At 44.2% G+C, this 26,990-nt stretch overlaps 1 protein-coding gene and 1 long non-coding RNA gene across 2 annotated transcripts in view; one reads left to right on the top strand and one right to left on the bottom strand.

Annotated features, from left to right (window-relative positions):
• TTC7A (tetratricopeptide repeat domain 7A) overlaps positions 1–26,990 on the top strand; it is a 195,547-nt gene that overhangs the window by 81,456 nt on the left and 87,101 nt on the right. Inside the window, exons 14-15 of the mRNA XM_083733245.1 lie at positions 173–245; positions 10,585–10,745. Of these exons, the coding sequence (XP_083589371.1) occupies positions 173–245; positions 10,585–10,745 (234 nt within the window). The remainder of the gene's footprint in view (positions 1–172; positions 246–10,584; positions 10,746–26,990) is intronic.
• On the bottom strand, positions 3,397–26,043 carry LOC310842221. Its single transcript, XR_014563011.1, has 3 exons — positions 25,939–26,043; positions 25,100–25,302; positions 3,397–3,515 (listed from the first exon to the last, which is right to left on the bottom strand). It is a non-coding gene; the product is annotated as an uncharacterized lncRNA (long non-coding RNA).

Genomic DNA, 26,990 nt, shown 5'->3' on the forward strand with positions numbered 1-26,990 from the left:
AAATAATATCTTCGCACAAAGCTGATCTCTTATACCGCTAAACCTGAAACTGTTACTCGCTTTCACCGCTTTCTAGGCGTGTTCCTTAAATATCCAGGCTTCCAGAAGCGCAATGCATAGGAACACATATAAAATGAACCATTACCATGCTCTCTGTGTTTGTGTTTTACAGAGCACGTCAATTGGCACCCGAAGACCACCAAATCATCCTCTACGTCTCATTGCAGCTGGCCCTTGTCAGGCAGGTAGGTACAAGCAGCAGAAAGGACTCTTGGGATGCTCTGTCATATATCTGTAGTTGCAATTCAAAGAGGCCTTTCCCTTATCATAGTGCTTTCCAAACTTTCTACCTTCAGTATGTTCTTTCCAAATTGACTTGCTTATTAGGAAGCCAAAGGTGCTTCAGTAGTTTTAAGGGAACCCTTATTACATATTTTGCCATCTTTTGAGGGATGCAGATTACAATTTAATTTACTCTGCTATTAATGGAAGACTGAAAGACACTGGAAAAAGTTTGTTTCTGTTCTTATTTTTATTATGTATTTTGTGTTTCTTAAATTGCAATTTTATATTGTGTACTGCCTTGAGATCTACAGATGAAGCGTGGTATACAAATCTAAATAATAGTAATAGTAACGGTAATAATAACTCTAGGGAACCAAGCTAAATATTATTGCAGGTTTTGGGGCCTGAGGACTAAAACCCTCAAAACGGTTCCAAGATCTGTGTTATGGATTTGTTTTAAAGTCAACATAGTTTTCATAATGCGGAGCCATGCTTTTCAAAGAAAGTACTCGGTTTAGCTAAATTTTGAATTTCCCCCTGTCCTTTCATCACTGAGGTTAAGTATTGTGCCAGTTCAACTATAGCCTTCACAAGCCTGGTCCCCTCCAGATGTTTTGAATTGCATGATGGGACTTGTAGTCCAAAGCATCAGCAAATCACCAGGCTGGTGAATGCTAGCCTCTAGAGGCATGCCAAAAATGCCTCATTTCTGCTCAAAGCTCTCTTTTGAGTATAGGATATGGGTATTGTGCCTGTTTGTGCCTGAGCTACCACCTGTCTTTACCAACGCAAACAAAAGAGCGAGGAAATTATGTATCGGTCAGAGAGGCATGAAGGCCTTAAGTGTAGTTCAATCTAAGGCCCTGCAAACAATATTCACTCATGATTAGTGCCGTCCTGCCTCTTCTGAGGCTGCCTTGTTTTCCTCCATTTAACACGGTATAAATCTTTAAAGCACGCTTGGAGTGTGTTGCTGACACCCGAGACATATTTATTTTTAGGCCTCTGAAATATCCGATTCTGCTTTTGCCAGCATAGCTCATGATAAACATTTTCGTAATGCATTTTTAATATCCTTAATAATTTAAACTATTTAATGTATTCTCTTTCTGATTAACTGAAGCCTAAATGATACTTACTAATTCATCTGGCAGATTGTATGAACTGGCAAGTGCCACGGCCGAGGCTTTCATCAGCCAATTTGGTGGCTACTGACATAAGGGCAGCGTTCCAAAATGAATGGAACGAGACCAGGGCCAAGTCCTCAGTCCATTCCTTGCTTTGGGCTTGTGAGTCCTGATTCCGTTGAGTCATCTTGTTGTGCTCTTGCTTCTCGTTGGCCATTGTCGCTCCGTAAGGCAGTTCAGAAGATTCTCGTTCATCAATCTGAGGGTCATATTAGTTTGTAGACAAACTTCTGGGGCCTCATGCCTGTGATGGTGGTGGTGGGGAAATGGGCTACATTCCAGCCTCGCAAGAAGTAGAGGTTCCTGCACGCATCTTCCTCCTTCCAAGGAAAAGGCATTATCAAACATGACCTCCAGCATTTCTCTGATGAAAATGGAGACACCCTATTCCTTTCTCTGCCAACATTTGTCCCATGAAAGTAGGGACATTCCGGGATCAAATCAGAAACCAGGACAGCTTCTGTAAATCCGAGACTCTCCCTGAAAAATAGGGACACTTGGAGGGTCTGCCAAAGCAGATGAGGAGAGCACAGAGCTGAGTCAGTGAGGAACCTGGTCTAGGAAGGAGGTGTGGTCTGGGGAGAATTGGGCAGATTCATATGGGAGCAAGTGCAACACTTTTGATGGTGCTTGGAAACCAGTTGGGAGCAAACAAAAGCACCTACGGACAGGTCTGTCTGATATGAGTCAATACCTTTTCCATTGTATTTTGTAACAACTTTACTCTCCGATTAGCCTTCAAGAGCAGCCCTGCTTACAACACATTGCAGTAGTCTAATCCAGAGTTCAGCAAGCCATGTGTAGTAATATGGAATATGTTTATTTGGTTCTATGTTTTCAAGGGAACCCATCTAGAGTGCATATTTTGTGACTTTCAGAGATTTAGAAGATTTCTGTTTATTTGGTTTTGTAGAGTGCATATTTCATATATTTCATGTTGTTCAATGTTCTGTAAGGTAAAGGTAAAGGGACCCCTGACCATTAGGTCCAGTCATGGCCGACTCTGGGGTTGCGGCGCTCATCTCGCTTTATTGGCCGAAGGAGCCGGCGTACAGCTTCCGGGTCATGTGGCCAGCATGACTAAGCCGCTTCTGGCGAACCAGAGCAGTGCATGGAGACGCCGTTTACCTTCCCACCGGAGCGGTACCTATTTATTTACTTGCTTTTGAACTGCTAGGTTGGCAGGAGCAGGGACCGAGCAACGGGAGCTCACCCTGTTGCGGGGATTCGAACCGCCGACCTTCTGATCGGCAAGTCCTAGGCTCTGTGGTTTAACCCACAGTGCCATTGACATCGCATTGTTGGACTTGGTCATCATGTTGCCTTTGGATATTACTAGTAATGTGGAAGCCAGCATTTCCTAATCATGGATCCTCATTTAGTGTGTCCAGAGGAAAAGGCAAGCACAATTTCTTTTAAATTGGCAACGTTGGAGAACTATATTGATGAACTCAACCAAACCAGTGTAGGAAAACCACTGTGAAATGGCTTTTCAGTGTTCATATTTCTGTGCACAGGAATAGCAAGGGTTGGGGGAAGAAGCTGTTCAGCTGCATTTGTTCTGCAGATGTACGGTATTATCAAAGCAAACCCTGCAGTAAAGCAACACTCTAGATCTATATATTCCATTAAAGATGATTCTCCCCTCCCTCTGCACCACCCACCCAAGGGATTTTCTTGTTGTACAGCAGCCTTCTGCTGCTGGATCACACATGCTGTGGCATCAAGTGAAAATTGTGTGTGTGAATCAGCCGCCACATATAGAGCTGTCACGTGATACAGTGACTTCTCAAACAGTGAGTGCGTCCATTCATCTGTGAGGGCCGAATGACATGCTCAGTTAAATGCATCTTCATATTTATACATTGAGTCTAATAATGTGAATGAGTTCCTTCAGCAGAAGCCTGGCTTTCATCCCTTCTCCTCTCCTCCATGCACCCACAATCATCTTTTTTTTGGTGGGGTGTCCAGGCGAACCACGGGAACAACACATTGGGGGAGAAGAAGGAGAACTTCTGTGTCTGGAAAGCTAAAGTCCTTGCGCTGATGGAATGATCAAAAGAGTGTGATGTTGAATTCCTCCCTCTGCTTTTAAATAGCGGTCACAGGTTCCCCAATCTAGATTAGGACCATGATGTATGTGTTAACCTTACACACACACACACACACACACACACACTAATGAAAATCATCAGTAGCAGCTTCCCACCTAGAGTAATTAACTGCTTTTGTGGGGGACAACTTTTGTTTGGCAAGCAACACCAGGGAGAGACGGTTAAACCCATCTCCCTCCATCCCATGGTTCTGATCCGGACTGGCCCACAAAACATAAACAGCTGCTATATATATATTTTTTAAAATCCAATATACACATATAAATGCAAAGACACATTTTTTGTCATATATAGGCTGGTCCAGAGTGATCAAACTTTGGGTAAAGAGAGACTAAGCCAACATATGTGAACAAGCCCCCTATCATAGTAACTCAATACAAATTTAATAAATAATCATAATATATATCTGTCTCCATATGCATCCCACAAATTGTGCCTTATTTACTTCCTAACCCAGTAGCTGGCAGTGCTCTGGCTGCATTCACCACCTGGATTTGGGGGAAAAGGTGACATTTTTGTCGCATGATGTTTCTGTGGTTAGGTTTTCCAGGCCTCTCCAGAGACGTTCAGAACAACCACCACCAAAGAGGGATAGCTCAGTCCTTGGAGCATGAGATTCTTAATGTCAGGGTTGTGAGCCCCACATTGGGCGAAAGAGTCGTGCATTGCAGGGGGTTGGACTAGATGATCCTCACGGTCACTTCCAACTCTACAATTCTAAGTTCCAACATGCCAAAGTGTTGTGGTTGGTCACCTGGATTCATCAGGCAACTTTGATTTCCTGGGCAAGCTGTGTGAGTCCACAGCCAGCAATTCATTGAGCCTTGCTAAGAGTGAAGAAGAAGAAGAAGAGTTTGGATTTGATATCCCGCCTTTCACTCCCCTTCAGGAGTCTCAAAGCGGCTAACATTCACCTTTCCCTTCCTCCCCCACAACAAACACTCTGTGAGGTGAGTGGGGCTGAGAGACTTCAGAGAAGTGTGACTGGCCCAAGGTCACCCAGCAGCTGCATGTGGAGGAGCGGAGACGCGAACCCAGTTCCCCAGATTACGAGACTACCGCTCTTAACCACTACACCACAGTGGCAAGTTTATCACACATTAAGCCAGGGGTCAGCAAACTTTTTCAGCAGGGGGCTAGTCCACTGTCCCTCAGACCTTATGGGGGGCCGACTATATTTTGAAGAAATGAACGAATTCCTATGCCCCACAAATAACCCAGAGATGCATTTTAAATAAAAGCACACATTCTACTCATGTAAAAACACCAGGCAGGCCCCACAAATAGCCCAGAGATGCATTTTAAATAAAAGGACACATGCTACTCATGTAAAAACACACTGATTCCACGGGCCGGACTTAGAAGGCAATTGGGCCGGATCCGGCCCCTGGGCCTTAATTTGCCTACCCATGCATTAAGCCTTCTAGAAATGGAGGTGTTGGGATTCTGGTCTGCTGTGGGTTCCAAGAGTTACCAGGCAGCGATTCCCCCACCAGGTTCTAGGCAAGGAAGGGTGGGGGAGTGCAGCAAACGAAACTCCTCGAACAGTTCTCACCTCTAGAAGAACTTCTGGTTCTAGATTACTCCCTGGTTTAGTGGCAAAAGGACTTTGCTTCTTGTTGCTCCCTTTCATAGACCTGCTTCTGGTCCCCCACCGCCAGCCTTGCTGAGCTCCATCATCTCATCCCTGCCTCCTCCCGCCCCCACAAACTTGGCAGTATCTGGGGCCGATAGGTGCCCTGCCAAAAGAAACTGCTACGTTTCCTTTGCCAGCTTTTCTAAAGGCCTTGAAATATTGAAGCATTGAGCCGAAGGTTTTTATCTCAGGGAGTTTGCACAAGCAGCAATAAATATTAACAGGAGCACCTCTACGCCCACGCAGCTTATGCAGCGGCTTAAAGCTCCCAAGGATATTGGTCCGGCGCCTGTTCTTGCAAAATTGCACTCTGCATTCAGCTCTTGGTTATTTGCATGGCGAGTGCATCCAGCCTCTTTTGCAAACCTGGCAGTCTTCGCCAGGCCCTGCACAGCAAGGCAGTGCCAGCCCCATTTCACAGAGAAGGAACTGAGGCTGAGAGTTTAGTGGGGATTTGATCTGCCACCCTTTTCCTGGCATTACATTTATCCCTTTAATGGCTGCATAAATGGGAGAAATCCATCAGGAACAGCACTTCCCACTATTGTGTCTCCATAATGTAGGGCAGGGGTCAGCAAACTTTTTCAGCAGGGGGCCAATCCACTGTCCCTCAGACCTTGTCGAGGGCCGGACTATATTTTCTTGGGGGGGGGAGGAATGAACAAATTCCTATGCCCCACAAATAACCCAGAGATGCATTTTAAATAAAAGGACACATTCTACTCATGTAAAAACACGCTGATTCCCGGACTGTCCATGGGCCGGATTTAGAAGGCGATTGGGCAGGATCCGGCCCCCGGGCCTTAGTTTGCCTACCCATGATGTAGGGTGTTAAGTTGTGGATGAACATATCAGACGACACAGCGATTCTTTAAACAGCTCTTGTTTATTCACAGGCCAGAACAGAACTGAACTGAAGGGTTCAGCCAGCCTGCTTATATAGAGCTCCACTAGAACGCAACAGTAACCATTTTATGTACCTATCCAATCACTGAACGTCACTTTCATTCCCTTATTTGCATATGTGGACCTGAGTGAAAACTATCTGCAGTATCCGCCTGCTGGCCCAGGGTGAGAACTTCAGTACATAACATAGGGGGATGAAAATGAGAGTGGTACAAGCTGCATTGCTTGCCATTTACCTGTGCCTTTAGAAGCAATCCTGTGTTGAAACCCAGTCTGGCAGCCCAGAGTCCATTTCTCTAGCAACCGGATTAATTTTTATTGTTTTGGAAATGCACCTCAAGAAACCTCCCTTTGTCTATTTTCAGATGGTTCTCTTTAGCACTTCCAGTAATCCAACGGAAAGCTGGGGTCTGTTGACGTAAAGCTCTTTTGATTCCTCGTGTGTTTGTTTGTCCGCTGGTGCTCAATTAAAAGTGAAATGAGGCCAGCGTGGGGGATGCTGATATTCTTTGTCTTCTTTACTGTTATTATCATCAATTCATTAATTACAATAAAACAGCCAAAAAAAAAAACCCCTCACCAACCCACAGTTAGTAAAACAATAACAACCAGCTGGATACATTTAAAACAGAGGTTCCAAAAATGGGTGGTATTACCCCTTAGGGGGCAGTGGGATTATCTTGGGGGGGGGCATCAAGAGGTGAGGGGGGTGGCAGGGGTTTCTGGAGGTGTCAATAAAAAGATGGTATCCCTTGATCAAGTTCATCCATTTTGTGCAGTTAATTCAACTACATGGTTCTAATTGACTTTTGAATAAATGTGCAATATAATTATTCCTGCCTAGAATGCCATTCTTCCTTAGTGGGTCATGGAAACCGCTATTCTGAAAAATGCTTTTTATAGGGTAGGCGGCATTGGGGATAAGTTTATGGAACCAAGGGGGCAGCAGTGGCCCCCAAAAGTTTGGGAACTACTGATTTAAAACGAAACTAAAACAGTACAAAATAGACCCTCGTCGCAAAGACTCGTTTATCCAGTTGGTAAAGCCTGTCGGAATAAAAAATAATAATAATTAAGTTGTTTCCAGGAAGCGCAGATAGTGTGTGCCTGTGTTATCTCAACAGGAATGCACTTCCACAGAACAGGAGCAGCCACACTCAAAGCCCCAAGGCAAATTACCACAGTGGGCTTCTGAGATCTTTGGAGCAGCAACTTTCCGACAGATCGCCGGATATATAAGAGAGAAGGCAGTCTCTCAAGTGCTCGGGTCCTGAGCTGTCTAGGGCCCAACACCTTAAACTTGGCCCAGTTTCAGGGCTGGAGATGGATGCAGGTATAGCACAAAAGACGCAAGGCTCCCTTGTCAATGAAGTTAACTCTTTATTCAAGGAAAACAACTCAGCAACACTTCCCAGCAAGTCTTGCCCCTTTCTAAGACTCCTCCTCTCTTGGATGTTTACCCGTCTCAAAGGGCCTCTGGCCTCTGTTCTGCCCTCCTCATCTGGTGGGAATCACCTCAAGGGGGAGAAACTGCCGGGAATAAGCACCCTGGCGTCTCCGCTTCTGGGGTGCTGTTGGGAGCCAAAGACAATGTCCACATGGAAGCGGCAGAAAGATGGCAGGGAAGTGAGAGACTGGGAGATTATGATATCATATAGATACGATGGTGTGCACTGAAAATCATGCTCTGTGTTGTAAACTGCTCTCTAGTCTTTTGATGAAAGGCAGTACAGTGGTACCTCGGGTTAAGAACTTAATTCATTCCGGAGGTCCGTTCTTAACCTGAAAGTGTTCTTAACCTGAGGTACCACTTTAACTAATGGGGCCTCCCGCCACACCGCTGGCACACGATTTCTGTTCTCATCCTGAGGTAAAGTTCTTAACCCGAGGTACTACTTCCGGGTTAGCGGAGTCTGTAACCCGAAGTGCTTGTAACCTGAGGTGTTTGTAACCTGAGGTACCACTGTATATAAATTTAATTATAATAACTGCAAATGAGTTGGCCAGATAGGGAAGGGGATCTTTGAGCCCAGCTTTAGAAATATTTAGGGTTGCCATATTCCCAAAATTTAAAATCCAGACAAAGCAGGGTTTGTTTGTTTTTTGCTTTCGTTTTGGCAAAATCTCCCCTCAAAACTTACATTTTTGGGATTTGGGGTTGTTTTTTTTTAGAAAACAAAATCTCCCTACTTCCCAATTTAGCAAAAATCCACCCAGACACCATTTTTGCAGCCCGATTCCTGGACGTGTCCAGGAAATCCAAGACATATGGCAGCCCTAAAATATTGGAAGCCTATTTGTTTTATTATTTCTGTTGTTTTTCTGCTCTCTTTTCTACCTTCCTTTGCCTTCCTCTCTTTTCTTTTGTTTCTTTATTTCTTGCTTTTTATTTCATTTCTTCTAGATATAATTTTATTATATGGTGAAAACTTTAATATCTGTTTTTTTGGGGGTGGGGAGAGGAATACTAGAAGCTGCTTCATACTGAGTCAGACCATCCAGCACAGTGCAGTCATACCTTGGGTTACAGACGCTTTGGGTTGCGCGATTTCGGGTTGCGCACCACGCCGAACCCAGAAGTACCAGAATGGGTTACTTCTGGGTTTCGGCGCATGCGCAGAAGCGCTAAATCGCGCTTTGCACATGCGCAGAATCACCGAATCGCGACCTGCGCGTGTACAGACACGGAGCTGCGGGTTGCGGACGCTGCGGGTTGTGAACATGCTTCCCGCACGGATCACGTTCGCAACCCGAGCGTCCACTGTACTGGCAGCCGCTGTCTAATGTGCCAGGATGCTGGAGATGCTGGGGCTTGAACCTGGACCCTTCTGCATGCAAAACAAATGCTCTACCATTGAGCTACAGACCTTCCCCATTGGCCTTAGTTCTAAGAGAGTCTATAGCCTTCTTGATGGCAGGAAAAATCCTGGACAGTGCAGCCTACAAGTGCCTTGCTGCATTTGGTATTTCTGTTCTTTCACTTTAAAGGGCCATTTTGCTCATTAACCTTTTCCTATGTGAAGAGCTCTTCCATGTAGGAAAATGAAACAGAACCCATTAATGTCCAATCTGTAGCCACAAGTTTTTCAAACCTAAATAGCTCTACTGCTGTATCCCTGAGATGCTCTTTTGAGCTCATAAAGACCCTTGTGCCCTTTCCAGAGGATCATCTTAAAGGTGACTCGAGATCTGCTATCAATAACAAATGGGGAAGATTTCCTGGGAGAATTTCCGTAAGGAGGCATAAAGATAAAATGTCAGGCCACATAGACTTGAAAGTGTCTTTTGTATTCATTACCGATGTCAAGGCTTCCACTCTGGAAACTTAATTCTAAAGACATTCTGGCTGCCTCCTCTAGGGCAAATCCCTCACGCTGTGTGACTTGTATAGCACACGCATACAGGAAAAACTACAAAAGGCACATTATGGTCTAGTCAGCAGTTTAAAACCTTTTGGAAGATGGCAGTATGAAATTCATGGAAGCAATTTAAAGGCAGCCGTTCAAAATTCGATCCACTGTCTCAATGAAATATGGCCTGAAAGAGGTATAGCATTTCAGCGCATGCTTAAAAACCTGTACTGATGGATCCCTTGGGATGCAGTTCGAAAAACATGAGGCCACTACCAAAAAGGCACTGTCATCATCAGTGCCCATGTATCAGATAGGTGATAGATTTATAAACCTTCAAAGACAATCTTAAGGCCTGAACAAATTCATATGGTGTGTTGTTGTTGTTGTTTGTTTTAATTAGTTTTAATTAAGGTTTATGTGTTACAAAGCAAACACAGGGAAAGGTACATCTACTCCATTTTCAATTCATGGTTTTTTTTCACAGTTCATTTACATTTGGGGAGAGACACTTTTGTCATAGATATCTTGCAGTTGGGGAAAGGAGAGGGTGAGGAGAGAGATGGGGGTATTGTTCTTTGGCTGAACAGATTCATATGGTTAAAAGCCATCAATCGACTGGCAGATGTGGGGCTCCAGATGTTGAGCTCTTAACTCCCACCAGCCCCAGCCAACACCAACTAGAGTACAGTCGAGAATAATGGGAGCGGGAGTCCAGCAACATCTGGAGAGATACAGGTTCCCTAGCTCTGATTTAGGGCTTAAAAGCCATTACCAGCACTTTTAAATTTGGCCAAGGTAGCAACTGCCTTTCTGTCCTTCATGCATTCTAGATTATAGCCTGGACATGGATGGCTGAGAATTATTTAATTATGAGCTGGATTGTTGGTGTGCTCTTTTGTAACATGCATCTGTAAGATGTCTTTTATACTCTAGCCTTGCAATTGAGTTGGTTTTATTTCATGCTGATGAGTTTTATTAATATTGCCTCTAGTGCATCTTTTGTCTGTGTGTTCTGCTTTTGTTACACTCAAGGACCAAAACAAATGAACTTGAACAGAACTGAAATTAGGATTAAATGAGAGAAATCCTTTTTTATTTTCCAGATTTGTGATGCGATAGAACAGCTCCAGGAAGCTCTGAAACTGTGCAAGGATGATATGAATTCCCTTCATTTGCTGGCCCTCCTTTTTTCAGCTCAAAAGCACCACCAGCATGCGTTGGATGTCATCAACATGGCCCTGGCAGAATATCCAGACTGCTTTAAGTAAGCAACGTTAAGAGAACGTATGCAATGTCTTACAGTATTAAAGAGTCTAAGCAGGGTTTCCCAAAATTGGTCTCCAGCTGTTGTTGGACTACAACTCCCATCATCCCTAGCTAGCAGGACCAGCAGTCAGAGATGATGGGCATTGTAGTCCAAAACCAGCTGGAGACATAAGTTTGGAAAACCCTGGTCAAAAGTATTTGTACATCTAGGGGAATGCATCTTTCGTTGCCACTAAGAATATATATAAGTGTGTGTGTGTGTGTATATATATATATATATATATGCTTTCGTAGATTTTCACGGGTACAGGAATGCAGGTTTTGGTGTCCTCGGGTGTCTTCCCGTGTAAAAGTTGGGGTGTCTAGGCGACGTTGGGGTGTCTAGGCGACGGGGAGGAAACCTTCCAGCTGACAAGAACCTACGAGAAACTAGAAGTCCGAAGAGCCACCATCTTATGTGATCTCTTGTTCCTACGCAACTGCCGAGACAACAAATTAATTCCCACATGCTTCCAACTTAAATTCCATTCTAAAACCCCAGCCACCGAAAGGATCCTGAAACGAACTGAACTATCCCTAATCAGAAACGAACTACACAAGAAAAGATACCTACTAGACCAAACCAACAAAGATCTACTCACTCTTCACCTCAAACTCTGTAACAAAATCCACCCTGCACTCTGGGACAAATGCAAACAACTAGCCGTCTGGAGAGCTGAAACGGAGACCTCACATAAGACAGACACACACACCAACAAACTCCACAAACTAGAGAAACGCCAGAAGCCCGGCCACCCTCCACAGCAACCCATGAAACAAACAGTACATAACATATCAGACAGGATCCTCACCACAACTGAAACCAAAGTACTCTCCAAAGGTTTCAACTTTGCAGTCGCCCCGAGACGCATCCCCACGGAAAACATCATATGCGGAGTCGAAGCTAGCCTAACCAAATTCAACCCAGATGAAGCCAATAAAATCAGACTTGAAGTCACCAACATCCTCTGCTCCAGCAAACCACCCAGAAGCAATTTACACAAAGAAGAACAGAAAGCACTCACCAACCTGAGGAAAGACAACAACATAATCATTCTCCCAGCAGACAAAGGTAATGCCACAGTGGTGATGAACACATCGGACTACCAAGCAAAACTATCAAAGCTACTCCAAGATCCTGCCTACAAACCTATAAAAACAGATCCCACCACCTATCTGGAAAAAACCACCAAATCCAAAATAAAAGCCTCTCCTATCAGTGAAGAAATCCAGCTAAGAATCATCCCCAGAGAAAAATCATCCAGATGCCCCAAACTCTACGGCCTCCCCAAGATACACAAAGAAGGAACACCACTCAGACCAATAGTCAGCTCCATAGGCTCACCTCTACAAAATCTCGCTAAATTTCTCGCCAAGCAACTTCAGCCCTATGCAGAATCCATCTCTTCACACGTACCAAACTCCTTCCAGTTCATAGAAACAATAAAGAAGCAAAACCTACATCCTAATGACCTACTTGTGAGCTTCGATGTTGTATCTCTCTTCACACAAGTGCCCATTAATGAAGCCTTGACAGCTATTCAAAACAAATACAATCCCCCCGAATACATCTTGGACCTGACCAACCACTGCCTAACCAACACGTACTTCATCCACAATGGACAAAGATACAAACAGATAGAAGGAGCACCTATGGGATCACCCCTCTCACCGGTCATCGCAAACCTGTACATGGAACACTTTGAAACCAATGCTTTAGACAAGTCAGAACACAAACCCAAACTTTGGCTCAGATATGTTGACGACACCTTTGTAATTTGGCCACACGGGAAGGAAAAACTGGATAGCTTCCTCACACATCTCAACAACTTACACCCCAAAATACAATTCACTATGGAAATAGAAGCCAACAACCAACTTCCCTTCCTTGACGTCCTAATCTACAAAAAACCTGATGGCTCCCTAGGACACACTATCTACCAGAAAAAAACACACACCAACCGCTACTTACATGCACAATCACACCACCACCCTGCACAAATAAACTCCGTAGCCAAGACTCTCATCTCCAGAACCAAACGCCTGGCTGACAAAGACCACTTGACAACTGAGTTACAGAATCTCTCAAATGTGTTAATTGCCAATGGATACCAGCAAAACAGGATTACGAAGCTAATCCAAAAGGAAACACCCCCCAAAAACCAAGACACAGAAGAAAACAATGGCATGGCCCTCCTTCCTTATATCAAGGGCACTACAGATAAAATTAGCAAAATCCTCCATAAACACAATATCAAAACAGCCTTTTGCACCAACCAAAAAATAGCCAATATCCTCAGAAACCCCAAGGATAAAATCCAGTTGGAAAACCAAGGGATCTATGAAATACCCTGCAAAGTCTGCCCAGCCACGTACATTGGACAAACAAACAGACGAATAAATGCACGTATCGCAGAACACAAGAATGCCGTCAAAAAAGAAGAAAAAACTTCCTCTCTTTTCCAACACATGAAAGAAACAGGACACGAAATTAATTTTGCAGATTCCAAATTGCTCTTTAACACGGAACATCACCACAAGAGAATAATCATGGAAGCCATCGAGATAGAGAAACACCCTCACAACATGAACAAGCGTGACGACACATCCCGCTTGCCAGACATCTGGAAATTAGCCCTCCCCACAAAAACTGACACCAGATCCAGAGGCACACAGAACGCCAACACCAATCAACCACACCAGACCCAAACCCAGACCCTCTCCACAGATGAATTACTGACACCATCCAGTAGCCAATCCATGGTGGCACCTCCGGATGCTGCACCCCCCTGCAATCCCTACACAGATCTGGCTGACACAAGCCACAAAACCACAGCTCGCCCCTATACACGAAGCCAAGCCAAAGCACAACTAAGTGCAATACAGCCATCTTCTCAGGAAAACTCTTCACAAAGTTCAAGAGGTCAAGACACAAAGACTTTAGCAACTAATCCACACCTAATGACCCACCTAAGTGGTACTCAGGATATCACTCAAGAAATCACTCAAGGTATCTCTCAAGTAATTAAGGAACAAAAGAAGAAAAGGCACACTAGCCTGGGAACTTCCTCTCTGCCCAGAACATTGGAGGCTAGACACCACACCCCCTCTACAGTATTTATAGGAACTCAAACATTGAGATCCCGCTCTGTTCCAGTAACAAGAAGCCGAAAGCACCAGCCTGAAGATGACGAGTGAGACCTCGTCGAAACGTCGCCTAGACACCCCAACTTTTACACGGGAAGACACCCGAGGACACCAAAACCTGCATATATATATATATACACACACACACACACACACACATATATATATATATATATATATATATATATATATATATATATGCAGGTTTTGGTGTCCTCGGGTGTCTTCCCGTGTAAAAGTTGGGGTGTCTAGGCGACGTTTCAACGAGGTCTCACTCGTCATCTTCAGGCTGGTGCTTTCGGCTTCTTGTTACTGGAACAGAGCGGGATCTCAATGTTTGAGTTCCTATAAATACTGTAGAGGGGGTGTGGTGTCTAGCCTCCAATGTTCTGGGCAGAGAGGAAGTTCCCAGGCTAGTGTGCCTTTTCTTCTTTTGTTCCTTAATTACTTGAGAGATACCTTGAGTGATTTCTTGAGTGATATCCTGAGTACCACTTAGGTGGGTCATTAGGTGTGGATTAGTTGCTAAAGTCTTTGTGTCTTGACCTCTTGAACTTTGTGAAGAGTTTTCCTGAGAAGATGGCTGTATTGCACTTAGTTGTGCTTTGGCTTGGCTTCGTGTATAGGGGCGAGCTGTGGTTTTGTGGCTTGTGTCAGCCAGATCTGTGTAGGGATTGCAGGGGGGTGCAGCATCCGGAGGTGCCACCATGGATTGGCTACTGGATGGTGTCAGTAATTCATCTGTGGAGAGGGTCAGATAAAATTAGCAAAATCCTCCATAAACACAATATCAAAACAGCCTTTTGCACCAACCAAAAAATAGCCAATATCCTCAGAAACCCCAAGGATAAAATCCAGTTGGAAAACCAAGGGATCTATGAAATACCCTGCAAAGTCTGCCCAGCCACGTACATTGGACAAACAAACAGACGAATAAATGCACGTATCGCAGAACACAAGAATGCCGTCAAAAAAGAAGAAAAAACTTCCTCTCTTTTCCAACACATGAAAGAAACAGGACACGAAATTAATTTTGCAGATTCCAAATTGCTCTTTAACACGGAACATCACCACAAGAGAATAATCATGGAAGCCATCGAGATAGAGAAACACCCTCACAACATGAACAAGCGTGACGACACATCCCGCTTGCCAGACATCTGGAAATTAGCCCTCTCCACAAAAACTGACACCAGATCCAGAGGCACACAGAACGCCAACACCAATCAACCACACCAGACCCAAACCCAGACCCTCTCCACAGATGAATTACTGACACCATCCAGTAGCCAATCCATGGTGGCACCTCCGGATGCTGCACCCCCCTGCAATCCCTACACAGATCTGGCTGACACAAGCCACAAAACCACAGCTCGCCCCTATACACGAAGCCAAGCCAAAGCACAACTAAGTGCAATACAGCCATCTTCTCAGGAAAACTCTTCACAAAGTTCAAGAGGTCAAGACACAAAGACTTTAGCAACTAATCCACACCTAATGACCCACCTAAGTGGTACTCAGGATATCACTCAAGAAATCACTCAAGGTATCTCTCAAGTAATTAAGGAACAAAAGAAGAAAAGGCACACTAGCCTGGGAACTTCCTCTCTGCCCAGAACATTGGAGGCTAGACACCACACCCCCTCTACAGTATTTATAGGAACTCAAACATTGAGATCCCGCTCTGTTCCAGTAACAAGAAGCCGAAAGCACCAGCCTGAAGATGACGAGTGAGACCTCGTTGAAACGTCGCCTAGACACCCCAACTTTTACACGGGAAGACACCCGAGGACACCAAAACCTGCATTCCTGTACCCGTGAAAATCTACGAAAGCAAATATATATATATATATATACACATATATATATATATATATATATGGGCAAAGATACAAATTTGGGTGTAGGGCATATTTTGTTTGTATGGTGGGGAAAGGTTGCAGCATTTGGGACTTCTGGAAAAAGAAAGTCGAGAAAAGGCAGACATAATAGAAGTGTACAAGCTTGTGCACTGTGTGCTTAAAGTTGATACAGACACATTTCTCTCTCTCTCATTCATAACACTAGAACTGGAATACCGTCTAGACCAGGGGTTGTCAACCTGGTCCCTACAGCCTACTAGTGGGCGTTTCAGGATTCTAGGTGGGCGGTAGGGGGTTCTTGACCATCAAGAAAGATGCATTAGTGGGCGGTAGGTATAAAAAGGTTGACTACCCCTGATCTAATCCAACCCCCTGGAATCTTTTGCCCAACGTGGGACTCAAACCCGTGACCTTGAGATTAAGAGTTTCATGCTCTACAGGCAGTATTTTTCTGAATGCCAGTTTTGCGGGGACATGAGTGGGGAGGGCGCCGTTGCCCTTAGTCCTCCTTTGAGACGTCCCATAGTTATCTGGTTGGCACCTGTGGGAACAGAATGCTAGGCTTCAGTCTGAGCCAGCAGGACTTTTCTTACAGGATCCAAGACTCCATCTTCAGCAACTCCAGTAAAAGGACCTCAAGTAGCAGAGCTAGGAAGAGCCTTTGTGTTAGATTTTGGAGAGAGCTAACTGCTAAATTTCCGGGTGCTCTGCTGTTCTGAGCTGATTCTGTATTAGGCAGAATCTTGGGCTCCACATACCTGTTCATACGTGTTTGGTGCATATCTGTTTACTGCATACAGTATCTAAAACATTGACATGGTGCCTTGGAGAGTAAACTCTTTCCTGGGAGCTTGCAATGAAAGCACAGAAATGCAGTGCGGTGGAGCACAGGGCAGTTCAATGCAGAATACAATGGTAGCAGGTAATAAAACAGAGGAAGTGTGGGTGGTGGGAAGGTCAAGCACTCCTCTCCCATAGTTTTTCTCTGTTAGCCTCTCAAAGCTATTTGCGTGTTGAGGTCCCCAACACCACCCAAGCCACCCCCTAAATAAATCACAATTCACACAGTATTTTCATTTAAGGTTTTTGGCATAATTTTGGCCAAAACTTTATTAAAATACATAATGTGAGTGGTTGCTTAGGCATTGGTTACGACTATCTCTCTCCACCCAGGGACAACCCTGCTAAAGTCAGTAAGGGAAAACATTTGGGGAGAGGATGGAGCTGGTTGCTAGACCCTCACTTCTCCCCGCATGCTCCCAGGGGCTTGTACGGCCCATGCCCCTTACCAGGGATTCTGACAAAAGCATGGCGAGCCCCTGGATTCCTTTAATGGAATTCCCTTGCAGCAGCAGCATTGGAGGGGCAGGCACAGCCCGACCTTACCCCTCCACCAACCAGTTTTAACCAATGTCTAACTGCAACCTTACAAGTTGTGACAATTTGCTATTTGTTGTTGTTTAGTCGTTTAGTTGTGTCTGACTCTTCGTGACCCCATGGACCAGAGCACGCTAGGCACTCCACTGCCACTGTCTTCCACTGCCTCCTGCAATTTGGTCAAACTCATGCTGGTAGTTTTGAGAACACTATCCAACCATCTCGTCCTCTGTCGTCCCCTTCTCCTTGTGCCCTCAATCTTTCCCAACATCAGGGTCTTTTCCAGGGAGTCTTCTCTTCTCATGAGGTAGCCAAAGTATTGGAGCCTCTGCTTCAGGATCTGTCCTTCCAGTGAGCACTCAGGGCTGATTTCCTTAAGAATGGATAGGTTTGATCTTCTTGCAGTCCATGGGACTCTCAAGAGTCTCCTCCAGCACCATAATTCAAAAGCATCAATTCTTCGGCCATTAGCCTTCTTTATGGTCCAGCTCTCACTTCCATACATCACTACTGGGCAAACCATGGCTTGAACTATACGGACCTTTGTTGGCAAGGTGATGTCCCTGCTTTTTAAGACAAAGACAATTTGCTATGCAGTAGGCAAAAACCAAATGGCACCAGCCAATCAGCCAAATGGACAAAATTCCTACCAGGTCCCTGCCCTAAAAGCAGACGACCCCATGACAGGCATAGCAAGGCCAGACACACAAGTCTAACTTAGGGAGGGTGGGCGGGTGATCCAATGCACGCAGCAAAAGGGAACGTTAAATGCTGCATGCTAAGTATATAAAAACCCTCAAGCCATCCCACAAATTGCCATCATCAGAATTTGCACAACAACCCAGAATAGCCAATCACAATCCTGGACATTTAAACAATCCCACCCAGCAACCAAGAGGGGGTGTCCTGTTAGACGCCACCACAACATGTGCTCTCCATGAAGGAGAATACGCTTCGTTAAAGCGCCTCTTAGCGCATGTTTGCTCAGCCCCTGAAAGCGGTGGTGACGCCGGGGAGATTGAGGAGCCTGTGTGAATAAATCAAGGGTGGATGGTTTGCAAAAGTGCAGCCAATTAAAATGTGCATAGTGATAATAATGAAAAGTCAGCGGTCCAGAAACCAGCACAGGAAAATGCAGGGGAGAGAGGCTGCAAGGTCTCTGGCTACGAAACAAAAAAGCGTACTTCCTGAAACCGAGCCTTGCCTTTGCTACAAACCAGATTTAAATCTCCTATTGCTCAGGCTGCCGTGAAGGGAAACAATAGCTCAAAATTGGCACAGAATGATTTATCACAACAAAATAAGCAGGTTTGATGTGGTGATTGTGGAGCAGTATTTAAACAGGTCGGGAAATAGGTTTCAAAGTTTTCCTTCACTTGGCCTGGGTTGTGTCTGAGCTGCCAATTTAATGAGAACTGCAACTGAAAACACAGTTTGCGACTTGGGAGAGGGAGGATCATGGGGCCTACACCCAGGGCCGGATTTAGGTTTGATGAGGCCCTCAGCTATTGAAGGTAATGGGGTCCTTTATATGTCCAGCTGTCCTTTGTTAACAACAAATTGTTACTGTTTTTTTTGTGTTGAATATATGCTATATGGTAATTTATGGACCTAACAGGTATCTAAAGCCATTTCCACATAACAAAATATGTATTTTATCAAAGTAATTGTTTTTTATCTTATATTTTGGAAATGTACATCCAGGATTTTTTTCCTTCAATTTTTTTGGGGGCCCCCAAGAGAGTGGGGCCCTAAGCTATAGCTTGTTTAGCTTATACATAAATATCACACTGCCTACACTTGAGTGGCAGTGGCACGGATGGGTACAGATGTTGAACAAGAGAATTTCTCATTCATAAATGGAACATTTTGTGGTAATGGTGAATCTGAGTTGCATTTCCAAAGAAGGTCTGTGACCGATGCCATCACTCTTCACAATATGGACTCAGTGTGCCTACTGTGTTTTAAGGTCGGCAATGTTACGTGCACCCCGCAGTGAAGCCTTCAGAGTGTATTTGTGTCCGGAAAGAGATAGATTGGCATATTGATAGTCATAGCATTAGTATATCCTCCAAATATTTACCAAGGACAGCCCCGAGTTTATGGTTCCTTTCCCTAAGCAGAGTCTTGCTCAGTCAGACCAAAGAGCAAATTGTGTTGCCCATAGTGGTAAGCAGATGCCCCTGGTAAGCTCACAAGTGGGGCAGGGGTGCAATAACCCTCTCCCTCACTTGTTCTCCACCAACTGTTATTGAGAGGCACCCTGCCACTGACGATGGAGGTAAAATATAAGGCATCTTGACTAGGTGAGTTGGTAGATCCCTGTCAAAGCACTATCTTCATTTTACCTTTTCAGGAATTCCTTATTACAGTGTTTAAAGTTCTTCTGCATTTAACTCCTTCCCCAGGACCCCTTAGAAGCTAAATATCAGAGTGAGGAGCTGACACATTTTGGCATCTAGCGCGTAGACATATAAACACATGTCATCTCGAGGCATGTGCAGTGCAGTTTTGACTGCTGATAACCTATTTTGGACAATTGGGTTTAAGTGCGTATTGAGAAAGAACAAAAGCTCTTCTGGCTTTTACAGAGCTGCTGCCGAGACGTGATCACACTGGTCCTGAAAGACCTACATTGGCTCCCAGTACGTTTCCGAGCACAATTTGGAGTGCTGGTGCTGACCTTTAAGCCCTAAAGATAGATATCAATAGATCGAAAGATCGATGATAGATGATAGATAGATGATAGATAGATAGATAGATAGATAGATAGATGATAGATAGATAGATAGATAGATAGATAGATAGATAGATAGATAGATGATAGATGATAGATAGATAGATGATAGATAGATAGATAGATAGATGATAGATAGATAGATGATAGATAGATAGATAGATAGATAGATGATAGATAGATGATAGATAGATGATAGATAGATAGATAGATAGATAGATAGATAGATAGATAGATGATAGATAGATAGATGATAGATAGATAGATAGATGATAGATAGATAGATAGATAGATGATAGATAGATAGATAGATAGATAGATAGATAGATAGATAGATGATAGATGATAGATAGATGATAGATAAATAGATAGATAGACCCTGATAACCAGTCTTGGCTTAGTCGGGTTGACAAGGAAGACAAGATTTAGATGGATGTTGCTTGATAGCCCCAGGTTAATTTCCAAAGGAGAATCCTACTGGCCATTGGCTCCTTTGGCCCCTTTATAGAGGGTGATGTCAGTGAACTGGACTCTGCACCACTTATGCCTTGGGCAACCTGAGCCTATCTCCCATGTGAGTGTGCATTACAACCCTTCCTTTAATTACACAAGCACCTGCTGCTTCTCAAATATTACAGAATAGCACATTTTCCTCCTCCTACCTAACCACATACCCATACACTTTAAAGATTTAATTTCTTAATAATGTGGCTTGTGGAGTCTTGCCTTTAAAAAACAAAACAAACCTTTAGATATATGTGTTTCCGTGGCTGAATTAGTAATATAAATAAATGTCCCAAACAATTGTGCTTTGCAGGGGAGAGTCAGTGAACGTCACCAGTGAATGCTGACAATTAATTGAGATAACTTGTTTTATTTGTTAATTAAATGTATATGGTGCCTGTCGATATCATCCGTAGCAGCCTACAATAAAAGTAATCCAGCCAATCCAACACACAAGTAAAATGGATAAGAGCAGCTGCCAGAGTAAGCAGAATAGTTTTTCAAAAACAGTAAATATTGGTTAGATAGAAGCAGCAGGAAAGATGTGATAAGCCACACCGTCAGCTAACATGGCTTAATGGAAAGGCAACTTCTAAATGCATGCAATAGCTAACAGAAGTTGATGACACCTTGACCTCACAAGTGGACCTGGCAAAACCAGGTGCATTCATCTCCTCAATGCCCTGCCAGAATTAACCCCCTTGTGCCAGAAATTGCTAGTCTTGACTCCGCACACACACACACACACACACACACTCCAAAACACAACAGCTACAATTGCGTACTCTGCTTTCAAAACAAGAATGTCTCAGAAGGCCGTTACGAAAAGTGGCTATTGAGAGAGACTCTTGTGAGCATAGATTGTTCACCACCAGTGAAAGCTGTTCAACAGTGGGATGGTCACCCTCAGAAGGTGGTGGGCTCTCTTTCCTTGGAGGTTTTTAAGCAGAGGTTGGGTGGCCATCTGCCATGGATACTTCAGATTCCTGCATTGCAGGGGGTTGGACTAGATGACCCTCATGGTCCCTTCCAACTCTGGAGATTTGAATTCTTTTATAGAAACTAGATACCACCTGTTTTCCTATCTTAGGCTGCAGCTCTCTCCTTGCATCGTTTATTCTGTTATCACCTGGCTGGGCACTGCTCTCCTTTTGGGAGAAGTCAGGGGCAAAGCAGGCGTCGAGAAGTTCCACCTTCTCTCTGTCACCCAATCACGTTTCTCCGTCTTCTCCGTGCAGAGGACCTACCACTTGCTTGGATACTTGTTCTTAGATATAAAGCATAATTGGTTCTCCTGAATCTTACTCTCAAATCAACATAAATATTTGTCTCTTCTTCACAAAACCCCCCCACTAACGTTTAATGTTTTTCTTTTTTTCATTTAAATTTTATTAACATATAAATCACATACATAAACATTCACACAATACACGTACACAACACACTACCTTATTTTCATAACATAAAACATACCTACATTACTATATATAATACCTACCTATACTGTACGTATCAACATACCTACACACCCACCCCATATGGACACCCACCAAGTGACTTGACTTCCAGCCGTTCTTGTTATGCTACCTTATTTTTCCAACTAGCTTAAATGCATTTCATTATTTCTTTAACCTCTTCTTCTATCTTGACTTTACTTTACTTTCTCTCTAATCATTTTCTGGATTCACTCAATAGCTGTCAGAAATTCTACTTTTTCCACATAAATTTTGATGTATTCCTTAAAGAGAGCCCACTCCTTATTCACTTTTTGTACCATATCTCCTCTTATCCTCCCTGTTAGTTCTGCAGTATGGAAGTATTCCATCATTTTAGATAACCAGTCCGTTTTAGTTGGGTGGGATGCTGCTGCTTTTCCAATTTTTGGCAATCAATAACCTTGCCGCCGTAGTTGCATACATAAATATTGGTCTGGCTGTTCTTTTTATTTCCTCTGACATGATACCTAGGAGAAAGGATTCTGTTTCGCCCCCCCCCAAATGAAAATCTAAACATCTTTTTCAGTTCATTATAGATATTTTCCCAGAATCCCACTATCTCTTTGCACTCCGTTTAATTTCGACACAATTTGTTTCCTATGGTCTTAAATCCTTGTTACAACACTGTGTGGCAGGTTTAAATCAAGAGACAGTGGCTGGGTCAACATTTCCCCCCACCCTTCCATTTGTATTCCAGCTTTCTTCCCCACCCACCGTGTAGCCACCCATCAAGTCACTGACCAGATTCAGACCTGCCTAGCTTGCAGAGGCGGTGACTTCATAGAATCCTGGATAGGATCATAGAATTGCAGAGATGGAAGGGACTCTGAGGTTCATCTCGTCCACCCCCCCTGGAATGCAGGAATACGCAGTTGTCCCATGCGGGTATCGAACCTGCAACCTTGGCGTTCTCAGCCACACACTCTAACCAACATCCAGGCATGCATGTACCTCCAAATCATATCCTGGGAGTGAGCTGCATGGCTCAGCAACAATCTGAACTGCTCTCTCCCCATTACACCACGCCAGCTCTTGCAAGGATGTTATACAAAGAACAATAAATCCCATTAATCGCTCGGCAGAACTTTTGAAAACGGCAGTAGTGCCAACGCCACGTGAACATAAAAAATAGCCTTTCAACCTCTGATGGGCTTTTGCCGTTGTAAGGTTTGGATATATGGCACTGAGGTCGATAGCTTCATTATAGCGGTGAATTAAAGAACTCGCTAGTCCCTGGCACCATCCAAGCTGAAACACTTTGTCCCGAGTCAGCTGTTAACACCTGCATTACTTTATTATGGTTTACAAAGCTGTTTCCACTTGATGGTTCTTCCTTTGGTGAAGAGGAGCATCGAGACATTGGAGAGAATACATAAATAAGTGGATACAAGAAAGGGCATACGGTCATTTATCCCACCTAGGTTTTTGGGAAGACTATAAAGGATCTGTTCTCATATACACTGATATAAGGTTGGCGAATGACAGTATTTTAAATGATATATCTACTGGGGACCAGTGATTTGCTCTTTCCTGCATTCTGACCATTTGTTTTACTTTTAGCATCGCATCTGTTTGGGAGGCTTTGTCTTAAAATGTGCGACCCTCTTGACACATGAACGCACCTAAGCAGCAATCCTGAACACACTGAGTAGGGAGGAAGCCTCATTTGACATACAGTGGTAACTCAGGTTAAGTACTTAATTCGTTCCGGAGGTCCGTTCTTAACCTGAAACTGTTCTTAACCTGAAGCACCACTTTAGCTAATGGGGCCTCCCGCCGCCGGAGCACGATTTCTGTTCTCATCCTGAAGCAAAGTTCTTAAACCGAGGTACTATTTCTGGGTTAGCAGAGTCTGTAACCTGAAGCGTATGTAACCCGAGATACCACAGTATTCAAACAATTCACAGGGCATTTTGCACAAGACAGCAAAAACACAGAGCAGCGGGAACCATAAAGGTAAAGGGGACCCCTGACCATTAGGTCCAGTCATGACCGACTCTGGGGTTGTGGCGCTCATCTCGCTTTACTGGCTGAGGGAGCCGGCGTACAGCTTCCAGGTCATGTGGCCAGCATGACTAAGCCGCTTCTGGCGAACCAGAGCAGCGCACGGAAACACCATTTACCTTCCCGCCAGAGCGGTACCTATTTATCTACTTGCACTTTGACGTGCTTTCGAACTGCTAGGTTGGCAGGAGCAGGGACCAAGCAACGGGAGCTCACCCCGTCGTGGGGAATCAAACCACCGACCTTCTGATCGGCAAGCCCTAGGCTCTGTGGTTTAACCCACAGCGCCACCCGCGTCCCAGCGGGAACCATAGAGACATACAAAATGGCCTTATTGGCTTGGAGCCAATTTGATTCCCCCCCCTCTTTTTTTTCCTCCTCTTTCTTTCTTTTCCTTCTCCTGCGATGAGGCTACATTTTAATATTTTAATGTTCCATTATTTTAATGTTGTATTTTATTTTTGTTTTTAAGTTGTAATCATTCATCTTGTTTTTATTATTGCTTGTAAGCCGCTCTGAGCCCGGCCTTGGCTGGGGAGGGCGGGGTATAAATAAAAAATTATTATTATTATTATTATTATTATACTGAGACAGCCCAAGGGTTCATCTAGCTCAGTATTGTCTGCACTGACTCGCAGCAGCTTTCCAGGGTTTCAGACTGGGGACATTCCCAGCTCTACCAGGGGATGCTGTTGGGGATGGAACCAGGGACCTTCTGCATGAAAAGCTATGACCTTTTCTCCAAGTAATGTAATGCTAAAATAATTAAAAAGAAGGTAAAGGTAAAGGACCCCTGGACGGTTATGTCCAGTCAAAGGTGACTATGAGGTTATGGCACTCATCTCACTTTCAGGCTGAGGAAGCCGGCGTTTGTCCGCAGACAGCTTTCTGAGTCATGTGGCTAGTATGACTAAACCGCTTCTGGCACAACAGAACACTGTGCCGGAAACCAGAGCTCACGGAAATGCCATTTACCTTCCCGCCTCAGCAGTACCTATTTACCTATTTGTCTACTTGCACTTTGGCATGCTTTCGAACTGCTAGGTTGGCAGAAGCTGGGGCAGAGCAACAGGAGCCCACCCCATCGCGGGGATTCGAACCGTCAGCCTTCTGATTGGGAAGCCCAAGAGGCCACAGCGCCACCTGCATCCCTGCCAGCATAATTACATTATAATATAATACATACCTTCCAAGTGCCCCAGAAAAAGTGGGACATCCCTTTTTAGCATCAGATCTCAGCAGCCATTTTGGGTTCCATGGCCTTATGTGCCCTTGCGCCCCCCAAAATCGTTTTTTCCTGGGTGAGAGCAAAACGTGGGTCACGCGACTTGCCCAGGACACATGTCCTGGTTTTACATCAGAAAATGTTGGGCAGTATTGTTCCATTATCTAAACACTTGAAACCACTATACAAAGCACCGTAAGGCCACCTTGAATAGGATTGCGCTATGAATGAAGTAATCGCCTGGAGAGTTTGCACACCTGGGTGCTAGAGTTGACATTCTTTGTTCCAGCTTTCTCTCTCAGAGGTTCAACCTCTGTGCAGAAGCATCATGATTGTGAATGGGTGCATTTGCATATAAAAACGCAAATGTACCTGCATGAATGCTAAGGCACTATGTTGAGCCAAACCTATTTGGAACAGGTAGTGTTGATGCAAAAATGATGTTGTTATAAATAAAAGGTTCGGAAGGGAAATGTGGTCCTTCAGTTCTCTCCCTTTGGGACTCTCCCCAGCATAGCTTCACATCCCTGGGGGAGGATGTAGAAATGTGAATGTATAGAAACCTATGACTTGCATGGCTGGAATGTAGTCTACTGTACAAAAGTAAGAGTCAACACTTGTTACTCCACCAACTTTTCCTCTGGCTCTGCCCACCATGCAGCCTCTGAAAGACTGTCTACGATGCAATGTGGCTTTCAGACTGCAAAAGCTTTCCCACCCATGCTATAAGTGCACAATATTTCCCTGTTCATATTTTTGGAATGTCGAGAGGTGTAGTGCATTCAGCATGAAAAGCTTACCCCATCTTATGCGCCCCCTTTTTATGGGAAACGTAAGGTACATATGAATCATCTCCGAAGGCACAGCTCTCCGTTCTTGAAGTGTAGCTCTTTGCAGCTGAGACTGCATACAATTATATATATATATATATATATATAAATAACAAATACCTCTTGCCTTAGTCAAGGCCACTTGCAATGAAAGTAGCTATAGCAACAAAACAAAGTTTTCGACTAATGAAGGGATATTTCCAACAAGTAGAATAGCTTCAGTGTCTGGAGTCTTCATCCTTATCAGTCGCCTTCATGTTACAGCTTGAATATATGCCACTGAATTTTGCAAGCTGATTTCTAGCAAATCTTCTTGCTGCTGCAATGCTTTGTTCTGGCATTCAGTAGCAGCACTTAGCATTTGTTTGTGCGTGGGTGATCAGAGGACTTCATATACATTATCTAAAATAATCCTTACAAGCAGGGATAGACCAATATTATTATGCCCCTTGTTACGGGGAGATGAAGAGAGGAGTTGAAGCATCTTGAGGGCTGCTTGCAAAAGTTACATCTTAAGCAATCACATATTTGCACTTGGGCAAAAAAAATGAGAGGCACAAATACAAGATGGGTGACACCTGGCTTGAGAGCAGTACATGTGAAAAGGATCTAGGAGTCTTGGTTGACCACAAACTTGACATGAGCCAACAGTGTGACGCGGCAGCTAAAAAAGCCAATGCAATTCTGGGCTGTATCAATAGGAGTATAGCATCTAGATCAAGGGAAGTAATAGTGCCACTGTATTCTGCTCTGGTCAGACCTCACCTGGAGTACTGTGTCCAGTTCTGGGCACCACAGTTCAAGAAGGACACTGACAAACTGGAACGTGTCCAGAGGAGGACAATCAAAATGGTCAAAGGCCTGGAAACGATGCCTTATGAGGAACGGCTAAGGGAGCTGGGCATGTTTAGCCTGGAGAAGAGGAGGTTAAGGGGTGATATGATAGCCATGTTCAAATATATAAAAGGATGTCACATAGAGGGAGAAAGGTTGTTTTCTGCTGCTCCAGAGAAGCAGACACG

This window comes from Podarcis gaigeae, assembly GCF_964106915.1.
Source record: "Podarcis gaigeae genome assembly, chromosome: 3".
Lineage (NCBI taxonomy): Eukaryota > Metazoa > Chordata > Lepidosauria > Squamata > Lacertidae > Podarcis > Podarcis gaigeae.